General features: G+C 43.2%; 3 protein-coding genes across 3 annotated transcripts in view; 1 reads left to right on the forward strand and 2 right to left on the reverse strand. All coding sequences in view use genetic code 11, as the record gives it.

The window, feature by feature from the left end:
• Positions 1–188, reverse strand: part of EGR_09704 (Tyrosine-protein kinase CSK) — a gene marked incomplete at both ends in the record, with an annotated part of 5,311 nt that extends 5,123 nt beyond the window's left edge. The window contains one exon of the mRNA XM_024498953.1: positions 47–188. Within this exon, the coding sequence (XP_024346621.1) occupies positions 47–188 (142 nt within the window). The remainder of the gene's footprint in view (positions 1–46) is intronic.
• A 10,474-nt stretch (positions 189–10,662) lies between these two features.
• EGR_09705 (Tubulin alpha-1C chain) lies at positions 10,663–13,234 on the forward strand (the record flags this gene model as incomplete). The annotated part of the gene is made up of 3 exons (XM_024498954.1): positions 10,663–10,854; positions 11,805–12,027; positions 12,108–13,234. The coding sequence occupies 3 exons, from the start codon at positions 10,663–10,665 to the stop codon at positions 13,232–13,234; spliced, it is 1,542 nt and encodes a 513-aa protein (XP_024346622.1).
• A 259-nt stretch (positions 13,235–13,493) lies between these two features.
• Positions 13,494–16,777, reverse strand: EGR_09706 (Translation initiation factor eIF-2B subunit delta; the record flags this gene model as incomplete). The annotated part of the gene is made up of 4 exons (XM_024498955.1): positions 13,494–13,979; positions 14,990–15,298; positions 16,004–16,450; positions 16,703–16,777. The coding sequence occupies 4 exons, from the start codon at positions 16,775–16,777 to the stop codon at positions 13,494–13,496; spliced, it is 1,317 nt and encodes a 438-aa protein (XP_024346623.1).
• Between the last annotated feature and the right edge of the window lie 973 nt (positions 16,778–17,750).

Here is a 17,750-nt window from a genome sequence, read left to right on the forward strand (position 1 = left end):
TTTGTGGACTGCGATGAGTAAATGGCTTGTGAGCCAACTTATTCACCTTTCTTCACACCTCCCATAAAACGAGAGGCTGAGACCAGGAGAGTAGTGACCTTCTTCCAGTTAGATTTTGCTTGAGTTGAGTCACTTGAATGTGTCCCAGGTGCGTCTTTGGAGACGCCTTCTGTGGACTCCTTTACCATCGCCTCGTGCTTGGGAGTGTTTCCGTTGAATTGCTTCTCGCCTAAATGCAGGTGTGACAATTCCACTTAGAATCGTTAGCAGTGCTTGTGTTTGGGTGACATAAGAAAACACATTTGTGGCTGTCCTCAACATGGAAGCGCAGTGCATCACTCCTTCATTTGTGCATAGTTGTGCAGCCAGTGTTGGAGTGAGGAGGAATTTGTGCAAAAATAGTTGCTCCTAAACGAATGATCGTTGAGCACACAATGCATGCATTTAATGGTCGGATTTCGGCCAATATCAAAAGAACTGTTTGTGTGTGAAGATAAGGCAAATGGAATGGCATGTCACCTATGATTCATTGAGCATGCACTTATGGTTTGATGGTGCTAGCAGTGTTGCCTGTGCATACTTTGATCTCGAATCCTCATCTATTGCCAAAGGAAAAAGATTTGAACGACTTCTCGGCAGGTCAACTTCCGATGCATAGAAGACCAAGCAAGCAGTCACTAGAGCAAATGCCAACAAACCTGGTTACTTACAAATGCAGTTTGTTAATCAAAGAGCAAGTTAGAGAGATTGCAGCTGAAAATATAATGGCATAATGAGGTGATATTTGTTTAAACGCATATTTGACTGTTCTCGTCCTTCATTCTTGACAGACTGTATCTCCAAGTGTTGCCCCGTAACAAACCACTAGCGTGTTAAATATGCTCTCCGTACATCATCACCCTCTGGTGCATAGCGTAGTCATCGAAGCAAGCCCTCGCAGATAGTGTGATCCTACAGACGAGATGACATTTGGAAGTGGCAAAACGAATCTACTCCATTGACAACTACCAATGAGGAGAGTAGCATGTCTTCCACTCTACCACTTCCTAGTGTAACCGTGGCATCTGTCTTACAGCTGATGGCTCTTCCAGGAAAGGCTACTTCGCCAAAGTGAAAGTGGCGAGTCGGACAAGTGGAATGCAAGGATGGAGACGCAAGAGACCTGCGTGACGTAAACTGTATCATCAAGTGAAGCATATTTAGATGTTCATTTCATTACATGAACTCACTAATGTGCACCCACTATATGGTACGCGGTGTCTCCGCAATTCTACGGTGTTGCTATGCTTCATAATTACAGGGCCGACTGTTTGCGGACCAATTCACTTACCACTTGTTGACCTTGGCGGTATTTCGGAAGCACTCAGTGGTAACAGGTATTCCTCTGCGTTGAGATGAACAGCCATTGGGATTTGATCGTGAAAAACACAAAGGATAATAAGTGAAATAAAGTGTGTTTCCTATAAGGCACAAAAATGCAGCGAAGCGATGTATATCCGATTGGATACTCGGCTGAGATGCGACATGGCCTTCCAGCCACGCAAATAGCCTTTTCGATTCGGTCAGGTGCCGAGTTGCTGTGGTGGTGATAGAGGTACCGTGACCCTAAGGCGAATGATAACTAGTTTAGAATGTGTTGGCTGATTAATCAATCCAACCGTCACAATCTTCCAAAACCTGCTCTAACGATTATCAGGGATGGGGCGATTCTGGATATGACGAACCTCCAAGATACCACTTCGTATCTACGATCGTGTTTGCGCATATATTCCACCATAACGCATGTGATAAACACAATGTTCCCTCCACAGATCATCGTCTACTTAAAGCAGGTCTTTTTAAGTATTTACCATTGCTTCGTCTGCTTCTCACCCACTACCACGTCTCTCTTACTTTGCAGTGCATTTTACGAACCCTGACCCCAACCATAACTCACCCTTAATCGCAATAACGCCAGATGCAACTCTCATCAAAGGCACACACGTTCCAATCGCTGGTTTGACAAGTTTGCAGGAAATTGTCATCTTTATGTTAATTCCTGTGAACCGCTAAACATTTACTCACGTGGTCTTTCGAAGCCCACTGTCCTACGCACTTCATCGACGTCAACGTATTCACCTGCAAAGAAGAGGCATTTTTCTGTAAAACACATATTATTGCCATGAGCATATCATGCAAGCACTAATTTGGTGGCACAGGAGGTAGCAGTGTTTCATGATGCTGCTAAGCTGCGTAATTTCAGGGCCTCCATGTTTCGGGTGTTTGAAGATTCAGAGGAGATGGATTTGCTAACTTGATCGAGTAATTTGCTACCACGATAGAGATGCTGCTCATGCAATGAGATGTTTCGCTTAGCTTTTCGAAATAGGCACTCACTTGGCTTCGAATATTTCAGTGATGAAATTGTTGTCGCATCAGCCTTATCCGATATGCACGATGCTGGTGGATCTCCATTGAGTGCATCTGGAGGCAGAACAGAATGCAGAATTATATGAGGTAGCGTTGCGTAACGTGGCATATCATGGTGAATTAAGATGAGATTAGCGAATGGGACGCAGCACAGGCAATCCATCAAAACTCCTATGAGCACCTGGAACTGGTATACATTGAAAGTGCTTACATGCAGTGCATGCCTAAAACCAGCTTAACAGATGGCAATGCTGGCATTCGTAGCGATGTGCCGAGTTCGCTCAGCTTTCATCCATGCATTATCAAAGACTTATGCCCGAATGAGCTGACAGCATGCCACACAATAAGACCATTTAATGAAGGAACGGATGAATGGATGGATGGATGGACGGACGGATGAATGCATTTTGTGTGGTTGATGTTAGTGCTGGTGGTGGTTGTTGGATGGAGGTGGACCAACAAGGGTAGCAACAGAAGGAGTGGTGTGATCGGATCAACTGGATGGCAAATGCTGCGGTCACAACTTCTGTCTCCGTGTTGGAGTTGAAGCGCAAGTGATGATGGGTGCATTTGCATGTGGACAAGATTGCAAATCCTGCATGGAAGAAGTGCCTTCGATGTAGGCGCACATGCAGGCAATGAATCAACTGAAGGCAGCACAGTATACTAGGGGATGATCGGACGGCATGAGCCATGCTCGGTGGAAGTGGCGTTAGGACGGCTCTGTAAGAAACTACTAAATATGAGGGATGGATTAGGGTGCATGTTGCACCGAAAAGCAATTGGCAGACGGCATATGCGCCATGTAGTGCAACGTCCTGTCTAAACAATTCTTCCTCAATATACACCACTAGCCCACATGCTTCTCACTCTCTACTTCGTAGCATCGCAATTTGTAGTAGATGTTTAAGCAGTCCTGACCCCAACACTGACCCTAACCATAGCAAGAGCTTTGATGGGACTAAACCCGGTTGCATGTCTCGTCAAACACTATCCGATTGTGCGGTTCATTTGTTTGCCACGGATTATCTTCTTTCCGAGAATATTTGCGCGTCCCAAAACGTTCACTCACGTGGTTCCGCAATGTCCCCCATCCGAGTTGGTTCTTTGACGTCTGCACATTCACCTGCAAATAAGTGACATTCCGTTGCAACACATTCACCAAGAGCATATCATGCAAGCATTAAGGTGGTGGTGTGAGAGAGGTGGCAATATCTTAATTGTGAGGGGTTCTTACAAAATGAAGAGAAATTAGGCAAGAAGTCATTTGAGGACCATTGCTTCACAAAGCAACGTGTGAACGGATTTTGTTTCAAATGGGCAAATCTCAATGCAGACTGCCCATTGTGTCAGTGAGTCCATACTGCTGCATCAGAGGTGGGCAATCCTTCCGTCTTACCACGCAAGCAGTTGTCGTAGTAATCGGGAAACACGTGAATGGGTGGGATAATTTGTGAAAGAAATATGCCAAGTTTTGTGCATCCTCTTGCAACTAGCAAAGCGTTCACTTACTGCGCGTTGGCCTCGGTGGTACTGCTGGCGCATTTCCTGGATGCAAATCCCCATCTGCGTCAAAACGTACAAAACTCGCAATAGCCGTTTGCCAGAACATCACTAGTGTCAAAATGGATCAACTGTTTAACAAATTGACTAGGCTATTTACTTAGAACTCCTACAAGCCCATCAAGGTGGGTCTGTGTGTACAAACCCTGCATTATTGACAGCCTGCACTGCAGACTTGGATCATGGTGACCTCGCCCTCCCACCACACAAGCAGCCTACTCGTGTCAGGCAAGTGTTGGGGCACTCTTTTGGTGAAGGTAGCAAATAATTCTGATTTCGACAGCTGACTAGCAGATGGAAGTGTCATGGAGTGAGTGCATCTGCTGTGAAAGATTGGGTCAGTGAAGGCTCACTGCAGAATAGCTGAGGCAGTGTGTGCTCCTAGCAAGTGTCAACTCCAAGCAGAATGACAAATGACGGAGTTGGGTGAGGTTTCATGGAGTAGTTAGGAGTGCCAAGAAAGTGATCACTACATGCTTCTAAGCGTAGTGGTTTACCTCACGCAACTTCATCACAGCAGCTCACTCTCTCAGTGCTGTCCTTACGCAAATCCCCTAGCACATGCTACTGACACATGGAACCTCGTCGCTGCATACTGTCAACCAGTGTTTGGCACATCCACCAAATCAATTCCTCCCAACTCTAATCACTTAACGGAGAAGGTGGTGTTTGTAGGTGCCAAAACGCGACTACTGCATTGACTGCCACCAATGGGGTGGGCAGCATGGCTTGCACTGTGCCAGTTCATAGTGTGATCGTGGGTGCTGTGTGGCGGTTGACCGCAGTAGCGAGGAAGGCTGCTTTGCCAAAGTGGAAGGGGAAGTGACAAAGTGACCACGCTGAGTGCAGAGGTGTCTACTCAAGCGACATGTGCAACAATTTCGTGAAATGGCGTATTTGCATGTGTCAGTTTAACCACGTGTACTCTTCGGCCTGCGCATTAGCACACGTCGCCGCAGCACTTGGGTTTGACTTGAGGGTGTCAGAGATTCAGTGTTTCAAGTGACACCAAACAGTTCGCTTATTGCAATAGTTTGCTATTTCAATAGAGAATGGGCTAATCGAGTGAGCTGATTGGTGTTTGCTATCTGGAATCGTTACTCACTGTGTTTTGACTTCATCGGTGGATAAAAAGTTGTCGCATTTGTGGTATCGGAAGTGGTTGCTTCGCGTTGGCACTCATCGACTTCACCTATGCACGAAACATTAAAGAATTATAACACAAAGAGGCACAAACGATGCCAATGACATATTCAAGACAGTTATTTGAGGAAAGGCTAAACTAACACACCACTTTATTGGAAACCGTGACAATTTTGTCTTTAAAGGGGACCCACAAGTAGTAAAATGGCCTTAATGTTTCCTTTACGATACATTTGGCAAGATTTGCTTGCTGGCAGTCAGGTTAATGTGAAATTCAGTCAGCCAGTTAAGTAGCTAGTTAAGCAGCTGACCACATCCGTTTAGTAAGGCACCTTGCATTCTTAACAATTTAGGTGTAAGGACAGACACCTGCTGCTGACTGCTTTGACACATCGCTACTGTTGTGTTTGTGTGCGAATAATGTAGCAGGCATATGGGGCAGTTGAGCGACGACTGTCAGTCGCCTAAAGTGCGTAGGACCAAAGCAGTCGGTACTTTTAGATTCCGAATTCCCTAGTCATACATAAAGTACATTTTACGTCGCCTCAACCCCTTCCTTCTTTTTTTATCCCTCCCCCACTATCTGCATAAGGGCCGTCATTATGTCGGTGAAAATACGAGACCTCGTAGTTATTCGTACATTGCCGATTAGATGGTAGCATGAATGACATGCTCGTGGTAAGGCTCAGCTCACCACGAATTGGACTTTTTCACTGTGTGCCGAGTTGGATGTGAGCAAACGTGTTGCTTCTAGTGTACGTGATCAGCCATGCTCGATGGTGCATGGCAAATCAAGCTTATGGTTCTGAGTACGCGTTTGCTTGTTCGAAATAAGCTGAATCATAAGTGACAAACTCTAAGCTATCCAGTAGACCCACTCTTATTGTTTACATGTATTTAAGGGATTGTCCAGTTTGTGATAAAAAGTAATCCAGTTTAAATTGTTCAGGATCAGTGGATATCAACCCTTCCTCTATGTTGTCCTCAACATCAATTTTCAAGGCTTTTAGGATGGTCCTTTGAGTTGATTTACATAAATATCAACAAATTTCGCTCTTAATCACCAGAATATTTCACCATTTAACAACCCAAGAGTGTGAAGTGGGTGCAAACAAAATTCGGTTTAATGGGAATGGAGTTAGTCCTGCCTCTCTGCTAGTTGGTGCCATATACAATTGAATAACAAATGATTAAATGAGTGAATAAATAAGTGGTTAACCTCGACAATATTGCATTTCGATTGCACAAAAGGTTACATTATGTAAATCAACACGCAACTCACCTTTCTCCCCATCAAATTCTGCATTCTCCGGTTCATAGCCACTAGGAACGTTAGGCGATTCAGTAGACTCTCCTTTCCAAAAATTTTACTGAACTTGTAAATTCGGCGATTCAGAAGTCACTAACTCATCCTCTTTAAGCATCGCCTGAATAAATCCAGACAAATCTTGCATTGGTGTCACCGTTATGTGCTTTATGCTAACTCGTTAATTCACAAAAGACAATCAAGAGACTCGGTTTATACCACCTATTTATGCATTGGCAATGGCGACATAGTTGTGAAACAAAAGTGTTGTTGCGTCTCACAAAACTATGTTTGACTTCACAGCTTACATTTGCCGTGTTCAAAAACATTCCAAGTTGGTATCTTTCCTCTGTTCCCTTACGATTTAATGGCACACACTTATGTGGTGTGATCGTCAGTCAGATTGCCACCTGAGAATAGTCAGTGTGTAAAATACCCACAGAAAAAAGGCCCGGTATTTTAGTATTTTTACTCCACATGACTTGATTCCTATTTTAAAAAGCTAAAGTCATAAATGCAGAATCGTCGGTGTGTAGACCCACAGGAATTTTTTGCCATTTGCAATGAGTAAGTTAGGTGATGGAGAGGGAATTGACTGAGCACTTGGGGACTTCCGATTTCGTATGCTCAAATGAGTCGCATCGTACCCTAACTACAATGTGCCTGATGAAAGTTTGATGCATTTCCCGTTGTATTAACTTATTGTAATGCAACAATCAATCAGCTCAATGATATATAAAATATGGGGGTGGTTTTTACTTTACTGTGTTATCCTCGTAAGCTGTCCTACTGTTGCTCTAATGTTGACCACCTGTGACAAATTATGTGAGTAGAGGGTGTTCCAAGTGGCTGGATGAATGAAAGGTGGAGAAAAAAATCTATGCCATCCAGTCACAGGATGCCACATACCATGCTTGATGTGTCCGCCGAATGAGTGAGATCAAGTCTCCTTTACTTCACCAATTTAGCTATCGTGTATCCAGTCATCGCAGAATCTACACTTAGATAATTTCAGAAATGTATTTAAATCACAAGCTCTTCCTGTAAATTTTGAGAACTGATAGGTGTTTGGTGGCTTGAAAGATAGCTTTTTGTCAGGACCCTCGTGAGTCCCACTGTGGATGTGACTCCTTTTATCTTTAAGAAAGTGATGCTCTTTACTCCAACTGGTTCGATTTACGCACACACGCAAGTGATGATCACATCTTTTTGTGCTAATAGATGTTCCAGTGAACATTACAACCACCAAGAATGATAGAGGTTAGTTAAAACAGTTTTGTTACTGTCCGATTTCTCTTACAGACAAACACACATGTACTGAAAGCATCAGTGGACGAGAGTTAATTGGCCGAAGCATTTTCACTTTATTACATTATTACTTGAGATCTGCCACACTTCTAAACTTTTGAAGCACAAATTAAATGATTTTGTGTCTCTCATATGAATCTTACTGCATCTTTAAACTGTGATCAAGTAGAACCTAAGATCATATGCATAATACGGGCTCTTATCGTGATTACAAAACACCAAAGGATGAGGAACGCGTACTTAACGCTAGTGTGACAAAAAAACTGCAGTGTGAGTGTGGCACACTTGCTAACAATTACTTCGACAGAGCAGTCCTAACCGTTTCATTTATTCATAGCTGTTCAAACCATCAAAAGTATAAATAGATAGTAAGTGCTGTTAGAATAAATGCTTAGAAGACGGAATTACGGGGAGCACTGACTAAATAATTCTTAACTACTGGCCATTACCAGGTGCCCTAATATTTACCTTAGGATGTGCCAAATTATTTGCTATGGGTAAGAATTATATTTTGCCAAAGCAGTCAAGATCGACTGATGGTAAGATGTGGGTTTGTTTGTGATTTTGACTATATGGGAACAGAATTTTCAGTGGTTTTAATTTAGTGGAAAAATTGCCCTCCTTACTGTTCAACTAAACAAGAACTGGACAACCGATTGTTATGTGACTTTAATATATACAGCTGTTTTCACCGGCTCATTTATTTTGGAGGGAAAATAATATCACACACCTAAATGAATTTTACAATATCTTGCTAAAAATGCCTCAAATTATAAATAAATTGGCCAAAAGTGATTTACTTTTTTCTTAAAACCTATTGATTATCCATGACATATTAGTAGGAGTTTCATCGCTTAAACCACTCCTGTTCATCCAAAAGTAAAAAAACAGATATTTTGTAATTTGCAATCTTTAAAATTTATTAGTCAAATTAAATTTTTAGGATTTAGGTACCAAGCCTTTGTTGCATTTGTTTTATAGCGCCACAGCTCCGACCTTGACAAAAGAGAGCGACATGTAATGACTGGTGGAAGTATCGTTTCATTGGTTTAAATGGTCTCATGAAGTCCCACCATGTGATAGATTATAAAGAAGAGTTTTTTGTGCACAAAGTATACAGTAGGATGCCAAATCTGCTTTTCGTAAAGTAACCTTGCATACCACTTCTCTAAAAGTAAAGAAGTTGAGTAGTTCTTGTTTATTTCATCAATTGTTCAACCCCACGTTTGATTTATTGGATTTACTGCGTAATTGGTCGCAAATGGTTGCGAATGCAGTGTACTAAACTCCCTGCTTGATTAAAAAGGTTGTAATTTTTTGGAGGTACTCGTTCTAATGCAGAATCTGTATCAGTCGAGACCGCAGATTATCATCTAACATGGTTAAAAGATCAATTAGCAAGTTCCCTCATGAGGTTAATTACTTTCTAACTTAAACTACGTTAAAAAGACTTCTAGGTCTTACCTTGTTTTGTTTAGTAGGTCAGTTTATTTTAAGGTGCGTGAAACGGGACTATCTAAATCACTCTGAAAAGTTACAGCTGAAAACGTGCCCAAATTATTTACTTAACTGTTTAACATTTTACTTTGACGAGCTTTTTCGAATGCTTGTGGTAAAGTCAGTTTCAAAGTTTCATCTCTAGTGTTACTCAAAAGCTAACTCTTGTTCCATATCGATGTCAGAATATTGGGGCACGCTTAAAATGGCCCACCTTTGGCTAAGGTTATGAACCCAGAGTTTGACGGTTTAGAATGTACCTACATCGGAATCCATCATGTAAGAGCGACCTGCGATCCAAATGACAACACATAAGGTTTAGCAGAACATATGTATTCCAGCAACTGTGTTAGTTCCATGGTGTAAACTTGACCTGCTTCGAAACGAGTATTGTAGTAAAACTGCGGAATTATGAAATGCCGCGCGTAAAATATGTGATGCATTATAGGGAGATGAGCAGTAATTACATAATAATGAGGCAAAAATTATAGAGATGATCAGATTTATTCTGCATTTGTCTCATTTGGTTGGTTTGCTTTTATGTAAGCATGTCTACGAGAGAATACTTACAAATGAAATGTGCTTTAGCCCTGAAAAGGTGGCTCACAGAAAAATTCTACGTTATGCTTCGCAATTAGTAGGACAGATAAATCGTTTGCAAATTCTATGGCTTATAAACAGTACAGTTTGCTCGTACGCTGTTGTGTTAACCGATGCAAGGGGGTAACCACATAGAATCCTGAAGACGATGCTCAGAAGTCATCACTCATGCTGGTAGGGTGAATTTCCATAATGATGCCGGTCTCTCAGTAATTTCAAAGTCTCAAATTATACGTTCCTAAAGAGTCAGATAATTATCAACACCTACAATGAGAGCACCGTTACTACTGTTCACTTTGAAGGCAATGCAATTCAAGTTACATTAAACCTTCCAATTTAAGGCTTCAGACAAAATCCACTAAGATGGCAGGCAAATGCATTAGTGAATGTGTACTTGCAACAGCATGCGATAATGAACGAAGTTTAATGTCACCAAAAGCGTAAAACTCAATCTCAGTGATATTCACGTGTATGCTCAAAAGATTTCAAACGGCGTAGTACGGGGCTGCGATTTACGTATTCAACAATAGGGTATTTTGATGGTACAAGCATTTCAGGGAGAGTTAGTCATAGTCCTCTCGGCGCCAACTTTGATCGTGACGGTTTCCGGTTTTTGCATTCACTCTCGTGAACATTCAGAGCCTGCCTTATCCTAGATTCTTCATTGGCGTTCAATTCGTAATTATGCATGATAGCCGAATCACTATTGGGAATGTTGAGCACAATCAAGGCACCCTTCCACTTCTGGTCAGCGCCTAACCAAGAGAAGCCATAGTACCTGTAATACCATGGTCATTTGTTTAAATACTGTTTTGGTTAGGCAGACACTGAGAGGCATGGCCATTGTACTTGCGCCCAGCAGTTTAATCTTCGGGCTGTCCGTAGCCCCTCAGCCCATCTGTGCGTCAATAATACACATTCTGTCCCAGTCTTGTGCCTTCTCTTGTCTTCAAGAAAGTCTCGACGCGCTAAATAAGAAATCACTTTATACTGAACCTGATTTCCCTGCATTGCTTATAAGTCGTGGTGTAAGTATGCTAATATGACAGAGTACTATGTCGGAAAGTTTAGAACAGTCTTTATCCTAAAACCTGTTGCTTTCAAATTGCCTGGGAAGAAATCCTCATGAAACTCCGGTTCGACATGAACGACTGGTGAATGAATGAACAACAAGCAAACCAAAAAAGCAACCAATTTCTTTGTAATTTTTAATTTCCAAGGTTTACATTTCGCATCGTCGCTGGCCGTCTTTTATCTATAACCACCTCCTTATGATTTGATCTGATTATTTCAAACGGTTGGATCTTAACGGGACCTATGAATAATATTTGAAGTCAGTTTTCTTTGTGTTTTTAAAAAAAAATAACTGTAATGCATTAGTTGTTCGTTTAACTCTCGGTTTTGGTAAAGGGATCCATTGCACCCTCTCTGCGCGGGCCGGCATCCGGGTCATGCCCTACTGTACGTCGGCTTGGGGCGTAACAAACTTGGTGGCAAAAGTAATCAGTCTTCCAGAGGCATTCTCCCTTTCTTGCCAGATTGCTTTTCTTGGGTTCATTTACTCCCGGCTTGAAATTTGCGCGATTAATAAAATTATTGAAGTACTTGTTTCAATTTGCGCAACTTTCCCTAATTCTCCTGGTTGAATGTAGCGATGCCTTTTTTTACGAATTGATATATATGTATATAAGCACCTCACTTTTGCCATTTCAAATGGACTTTAGTGCCTATCAGAAGAGTACAGTAAATACATCAGGTAATAAAATTTAAGAAAATCGATAAAACAAAAATTTGAAGAATCGATCATTTTTTTTGAATGCCCAAACATAAGAGTAGGGTTCGCACGGCCAGAAGGACGTCACCCTTTTAGCTTTTTTAGCGCAGAAGTAGAAATAAGACGATGGTTCGGGGTTTTTTCATTTTTTTAATTTTAATGATTTCTCACGTGTCTACTTCAGTAAGGCGTTTTTTTATTCAGCGTGAAATCATCAGTGTTCACATCGGTCAGGGTGGTGTTCAGACGGGCAATGCATGTTGGGAGCTCTACTGTCTAGAGCATGGAATTCAACCTGACGGACAGATGCCTAGTGAAAAGACCATTGGATGCGACGATGACTCATACTCAACATTCTTTCTTGAAACTGGTGCCGGAAAACACGTTCCCAGAACCGTTATGATGGATCTAGAACCCACTGTAATAGGTAATCTGCTTGACCTCTGCATAAAACGCGTACATAATCTATAGATGTGCAAGTGAATACTTGTATTATTTTGAATTTAGACGAGGTACGAACTGGCACCTATCGGCAGCTGTTTCATCCAGATCAGCTTATTACAGGAAAGGAAGACGCTGCTAACAATTATGCTCGCGGTCACTACACTGTGGGAAAGGAGATCGTTGATTTGGTTCTAGATAGGTTGCGAAAATTGGCCGATCAGTGCACAGGAATTCAGGGTTTCATCATTTTTCACTCCTATGGTGGAGGCACAGGCTCCGGATTCACGTCTCTATTCATGGAACGACTGAGTGTTGATTACGGCAAGAAATCCAAACTAGAGTACGCCATCTACCCCGCACCTCAGATCTCCACAGCTGTTGTAGAGCCGTATAATGCCATACTCTGCACTCATTCAACCATTGAGCACTCTGATTGTGCTTTCATGGTGGACAATGAGGCCCTTTACGACGTCTGCCGCCGAAATTTGGACATTGAACGACCCACCTACACAAACTTAAACCGTCTAGCTGCGCAGATTATAAGTTCCACCACAGCCTCTTTGCGCTTCGACGGCGCTCTAAACGTGGACTTGACAGAATTTCAAACCAATCTTGTGCCCTACCCTCGTATCCACTTCCCATTAGTCACTTACGCACCCACAGTCTCCGCGGAGAAGGCGTATCACGAGCGTCTCAGTGTGGCCGAGTTAACCAATAGCACTTTTGAACCGGCCAATCAGATGGTGAAATGCGATCCACGCCACGGCAAGTATATGACCTGTTGTATGCTTTACCGTGGCGACGTGGCACCCAAGGACGTGAACTCGGCTATCGCCGCCATCAAGACAAAACGGACCATCCAGTTTGTAGACTGGTGTCCCACAGGTTTCAAGATCGGCATCAATTACCAACCTCCCACCGTGGTCCCAGGTGGCGATCTGGCCAAAGTGCAACGTGCTCTCTGCATGATTGCCAACACCACGGCGATCGCAGAGGCTTGGGCTCGTCTCGATCACAAATTCGACCTGATGTACGCCAAACGTTGCTTCGTCCACTGGTACGTCGGTGAAGGTATGGAAGAAGGCGAATTCTCCGAGGCACGAGAGGACCTCGCTGCCCTTGAGAAGGATTATGACGAAGTCGGAGCCGACACGGTGGAAGGCGAGGGAGAAGAGGAGGAGGAATACTAGGCGTCCCTCTCCCACTTCGCACTTGATTGAAACCTCACTCCCCTCCCCCCTCACTTTTCTACCACCCCGATAAATTTGTATATTAAAGTCACTTCACACATCTTAAACGAGTTTTGGGAGTTCTCTGTGGTGTGTTTAAACAAAATGGGCTTTTGGTTTTACACCCATAAAAGAAAATACGATGCCGAGAATGCATGAGGTACTATGCAGCAAATGTCGTTATACACTGAGAGCCGAAAAGTTCCAATTCGGACTCAGTTCACAAAGTCGATATAAATGAGTTGGTGGCTTCAATTGAAGCCTGTTTGACCCGCAGCACGACAGGAATTGAGGTTGTCGGTAGAATACCCAGCTCTGTGATTACCGCGGAGACGAGTTCGGGTGGGATGACGTCGTAGACGAGGTTAAGGAGACGCAGATTCTTCAACCCATCGGCGCGTTGAGAGAGCTCGCGCCAGGCCTCTGGGTGGGTGCCCTTGTCCACCACGAAATCGGGGTCTTTGGGGACTCGCCAGTCAGCGGCGGTACCGCGCGGTCCGCGCCAAATCTCGTCAGGGTCGCCAAGCTCGTTAAATTCGAAGGCGTCAGATTGAGCACGCTCCCAGAACTTGTAGGTCTCCGCACACACCATCACGGGGGTGTGTGCAACTGACGCAACTATATTTGCCACGTGGGCTGTCCCCATGGTTGCGATAACGTAGCCGTTGCTCAGGAGACTATGGGCTCCCAACAAGGTTAAAGAGACCTAAAATCGACATAGGAACTGATAGAAAGTAGTTTCGCGAAGCGTTGTTATTGAACGAATGTTGCTACGATAAGCGATCTGAATACGAATCCCTTCTCTGTAGAACATAGCCCAACTTTAGAAAATGTGATTTCGGCAAATCCCAACAATGAAGCCCACAAAGGTCCATCGGGGTCTATCGTTTCAACCAAAAGTCCCTCTGCCTTCCAAGTAGTTATAATATACTTGGTCGACTTGAGATGACCATCATGCGCAGATTTCCACTTTTGAGTGAGGAATAAGGGGGCTTACAAATAGGCAGCTGAAGACATTGGCCAACAGGGAAACTTCTACCCTCCCCTTTGCCATTGCAAAGTTCAAAACCCCTAGATTAGATTACAATTATTTCAGTTCGAGTCATGACGAGCTGAACTTTGATCTGACATTCATAGGTCGGTAGAAGTCGTCAATGCAGTTAGAAGCTTAGTAATGCTGCTGGCCTTAACGCATTAATGAGATTGCCGAGTACTCAAGCGTAAAATACCTCTCACCACCCGAAATACGATCTGTAGATTCCACAAAAAACATTTAATTCAAACATTCGCCAGCGCGCCTATTCACATAATATCGGACTCCTAAATACTGAATGCCTGGTTCCAGTTTGCCCATATCAACATTACCAATGAATTGAGCTTTCGATTAATTATGCAAACACGAAGAAGTGACGGCTGCTTTCGCAGAACATCAAATAACCGGTAAATTGACATTGTTAGAATTTTAACAAAATCGCAATCCCAGACCAGTCACATCACACAGAAACGCCGGTAAACTTATAGCTTATTAACTAGTGCCTATTACCATTGACATCTCTGATAACTCAGCTTGATGCTAATCCAGTCAGTAAATCTATTTCGGTAGCATGTTTTCATGACTAGCAAAGCAATGAGTCCAGATTCTCTGATTCCGTATTTAAATCATAACAATTCAGCCTCAACAGATGTAGGACTCTAAAATTTCATTCAAAAACGCACCTTGGGAGCAACCATGGGCAGAGCAGCAATGTGGACAATTTCACAGGGGATCCCGATCTTCCGAAGACGAAGGAACATCCGTCGGCCCTCGCAGCGAGGCCGACAATCGACCACAAGGACGGTAAAATTTTGGTGACGCGTTTCCCACGTGACCTGAAGGGCCTTGGCCACCACCGTGGATTCGCCGAAAACGCATACAACCCCACCTGGGGGTACCGACTCCGCTACTAGATTGGCGATAGCTCGATCCGCTAAGTGCACCCGTTCATCCATGAAATTACCCACCGCGTCCAAGAGTCGACTCTTCATCTACCAAATCACAATAAACACCTGGATGATTTTGAGGCAGCCAGTGGAGCCAACTCAATCCCTGGGAGCTTGAAGCTGTAAATGAAATGCACAGACTAGGGTAGCTCAACAAAGAACATTGAAACAGTCTACCGCATACAAGAAACCATTCTGCGGGTGGTCTTGAAGCCATGTGACCTGTGAAATTAAACCGATTGAAAAAGGTGGACATCTCGAAGCATGAGTGGGGAAGATTTCGATACCGACGCAACAAGAAACAGACCAACCTCTTCGGGAGAATTAACTTCGTCCAATCGATGGAGCATAATCTTGATATACTGTACTGCGCTACGCACAGTAACAGGTAGGGGCCGACATTGGTCCAAAAAAGTAACATGACGATCAAAGTAGGTGTGAAACGCCCTTGCGAGACTCCCTCCAATTCCCGGCGTCTCCTCCCAATTAAAGTTGAGAATTAATGCCGCCGTGGCTCGCAAGAACTCCAAACACCGCCTATTCGAACCCGTCACCCGACCCTCGTCCAACTCCAGACCCAGTCGTAGGAAGAAGGGATGAATAGAAGAGGTTATTCCCAACCTAAGTAACAAATAACAGTTAAACCCTACAAATAAACGACTGCTTTGACAGGAAAACGTACTTATGCTGACCGAGCACGTTAACTCGCTTATCAGGCTGACTGAGGTGACAGAAGAGGTTGACTCGCACCGGCTCCTGAGGTCTTGGTTGCAGCTTTTTCTTGTGAAGTTGGCGGACGGACTTTTTGAAATGTGCAGGATCGTCCATTCGCATAACACCAAGGGCCTGCTGACCGCCGCTGGCTGCAGGTGCATTCGTAGCTGCTTGAGACTTATTCGGTGTAGTTGGCTGACTGGAAATAGAAGGCTGACTTTCCAATACAAATTCTTCTGAAGAGGGAACATTTTGCGGAGTGAGGAAGGAATGAGATCCGATATTCTTCTCCTGTGGGATGGGAAAGGCTTCTGGTTTGATATTCTCACTTTGTTGTAGCTGTTTCTGTTTTTGCTGTCTTGTTCGGTCGCTTAATGGCCTAACATTCGCATCGGACTGAAGTTCGGGAGTACATTTCAATGCCGCCACGGTGCTTGTTTGTTTCGCTCCTTTGGCAGCCATTTTCGCTGCGCGCTGAGCCTCCTAAAAGATTAACACTGCATATGAACACGCATACGATAAGCCACTTCCAAAGTAAACTTTATGACTAGAGAAATCGCATCAACTTTACAGTAATACATACACAAATTGCTGAGTATCCGTCATTTGCAAATCAGTGACGCTCTACCACAAAACTACAGAGTTTATTCCAAGTCTCATCTGCATCTTAGGAAAATTTAAAAGCGGAATAAATACAAGCAAACCTAGGATACAATTCCAACCAATTCAAATTACCTGTAACTCACGGCGTTCGCGCCTAAGTTCCGCCTTGGACTTGGAAGGTTTGAGTGGATCAGAGGACACCTGCATCCCCAACTAGAAAGCCAGTTTTGGGCAAATTAAGGAACCAAACTCATCCCAAGCATCAAAGGGTTTTTCTTTGGCTGAGCTCATCTAGAACATCACATACCTTCACACTAAAGCAGCTACCAAATAGACGAAGCATTTGAAGTTAACTGATAGAGAAAACTGGACTAAGCTCCTAAATGACTCGAAAAAAGGGTGCTTTGTTAGAATATAACCGAAGTAGCGTCCGTATGATGCTTAAGCCTAGTAGAAGGTCAAACAAGTTAATGTCCTAATTCTACACGAAACACTACACCACAACACCACATACACGTAAAGGCCGCTACTTCTAGCCAATTAAAAATCAAGCTCTAGCATGGAAGTTAGAAAACTTAATTCAGAAGATTTGGTGAGACAAAAATACATTTGTAGGTGATATAGTGCTATCCATGCTATCAAATGAGTATTCATGTCCTCACAATTACAAATTCAAAGATTTACTGCACTGCCCACTTTGCATATAAGTTATTATATATAATTGAGAGCCATTTTAGCCCCTAAATCCAAAGTAACAAAAACATCATGGACAAAATAGAGGCTTAAAAATTGCATATGAGGCCTTCAACAAGGGCACAAAACTGTATGTGGTATCCCCGCCATTCTGTCGACTTATCGAAATAATTTTCACGTCATAAAACATGTCCTAACTAGCAAAAGCGCAGTCCTATTATGCACTTTTTATAGGAAGTTCCTAGTTTTGCCTTTTGTAGCACATGGTTTATCTACTTAAATGTCTTTTGACCGTTATTTGAAGCACATACACACCCTATTACCCAAGCAATCTTTTAGGAATTTTGAAATTGATACACTAATATTGGCTTATTATTTATCCAGCATATTTCATTCACAAAAGTTCAACTTCGTATGAAATTACACCGGTTATGGTGTGGTTGTGTGGCGCCCTCAGTGTAGCGTCCCGGTACTCCCTGAAGACGAA

Source organism: Echinococcus granulosus (genome assembly GCF_000524195.1).
Source record: "Echinococcus granulosus chromosome Unknown EG_S00162, whole genome shotgun sequence".
Classification (NCBI taxonomy): Eukaryota; Metazoa; Platyhelminthes; class Cestoda; order Cyclophyllidea; family Taeniidae; genus Echinococcus; species Echinococcus granulosus.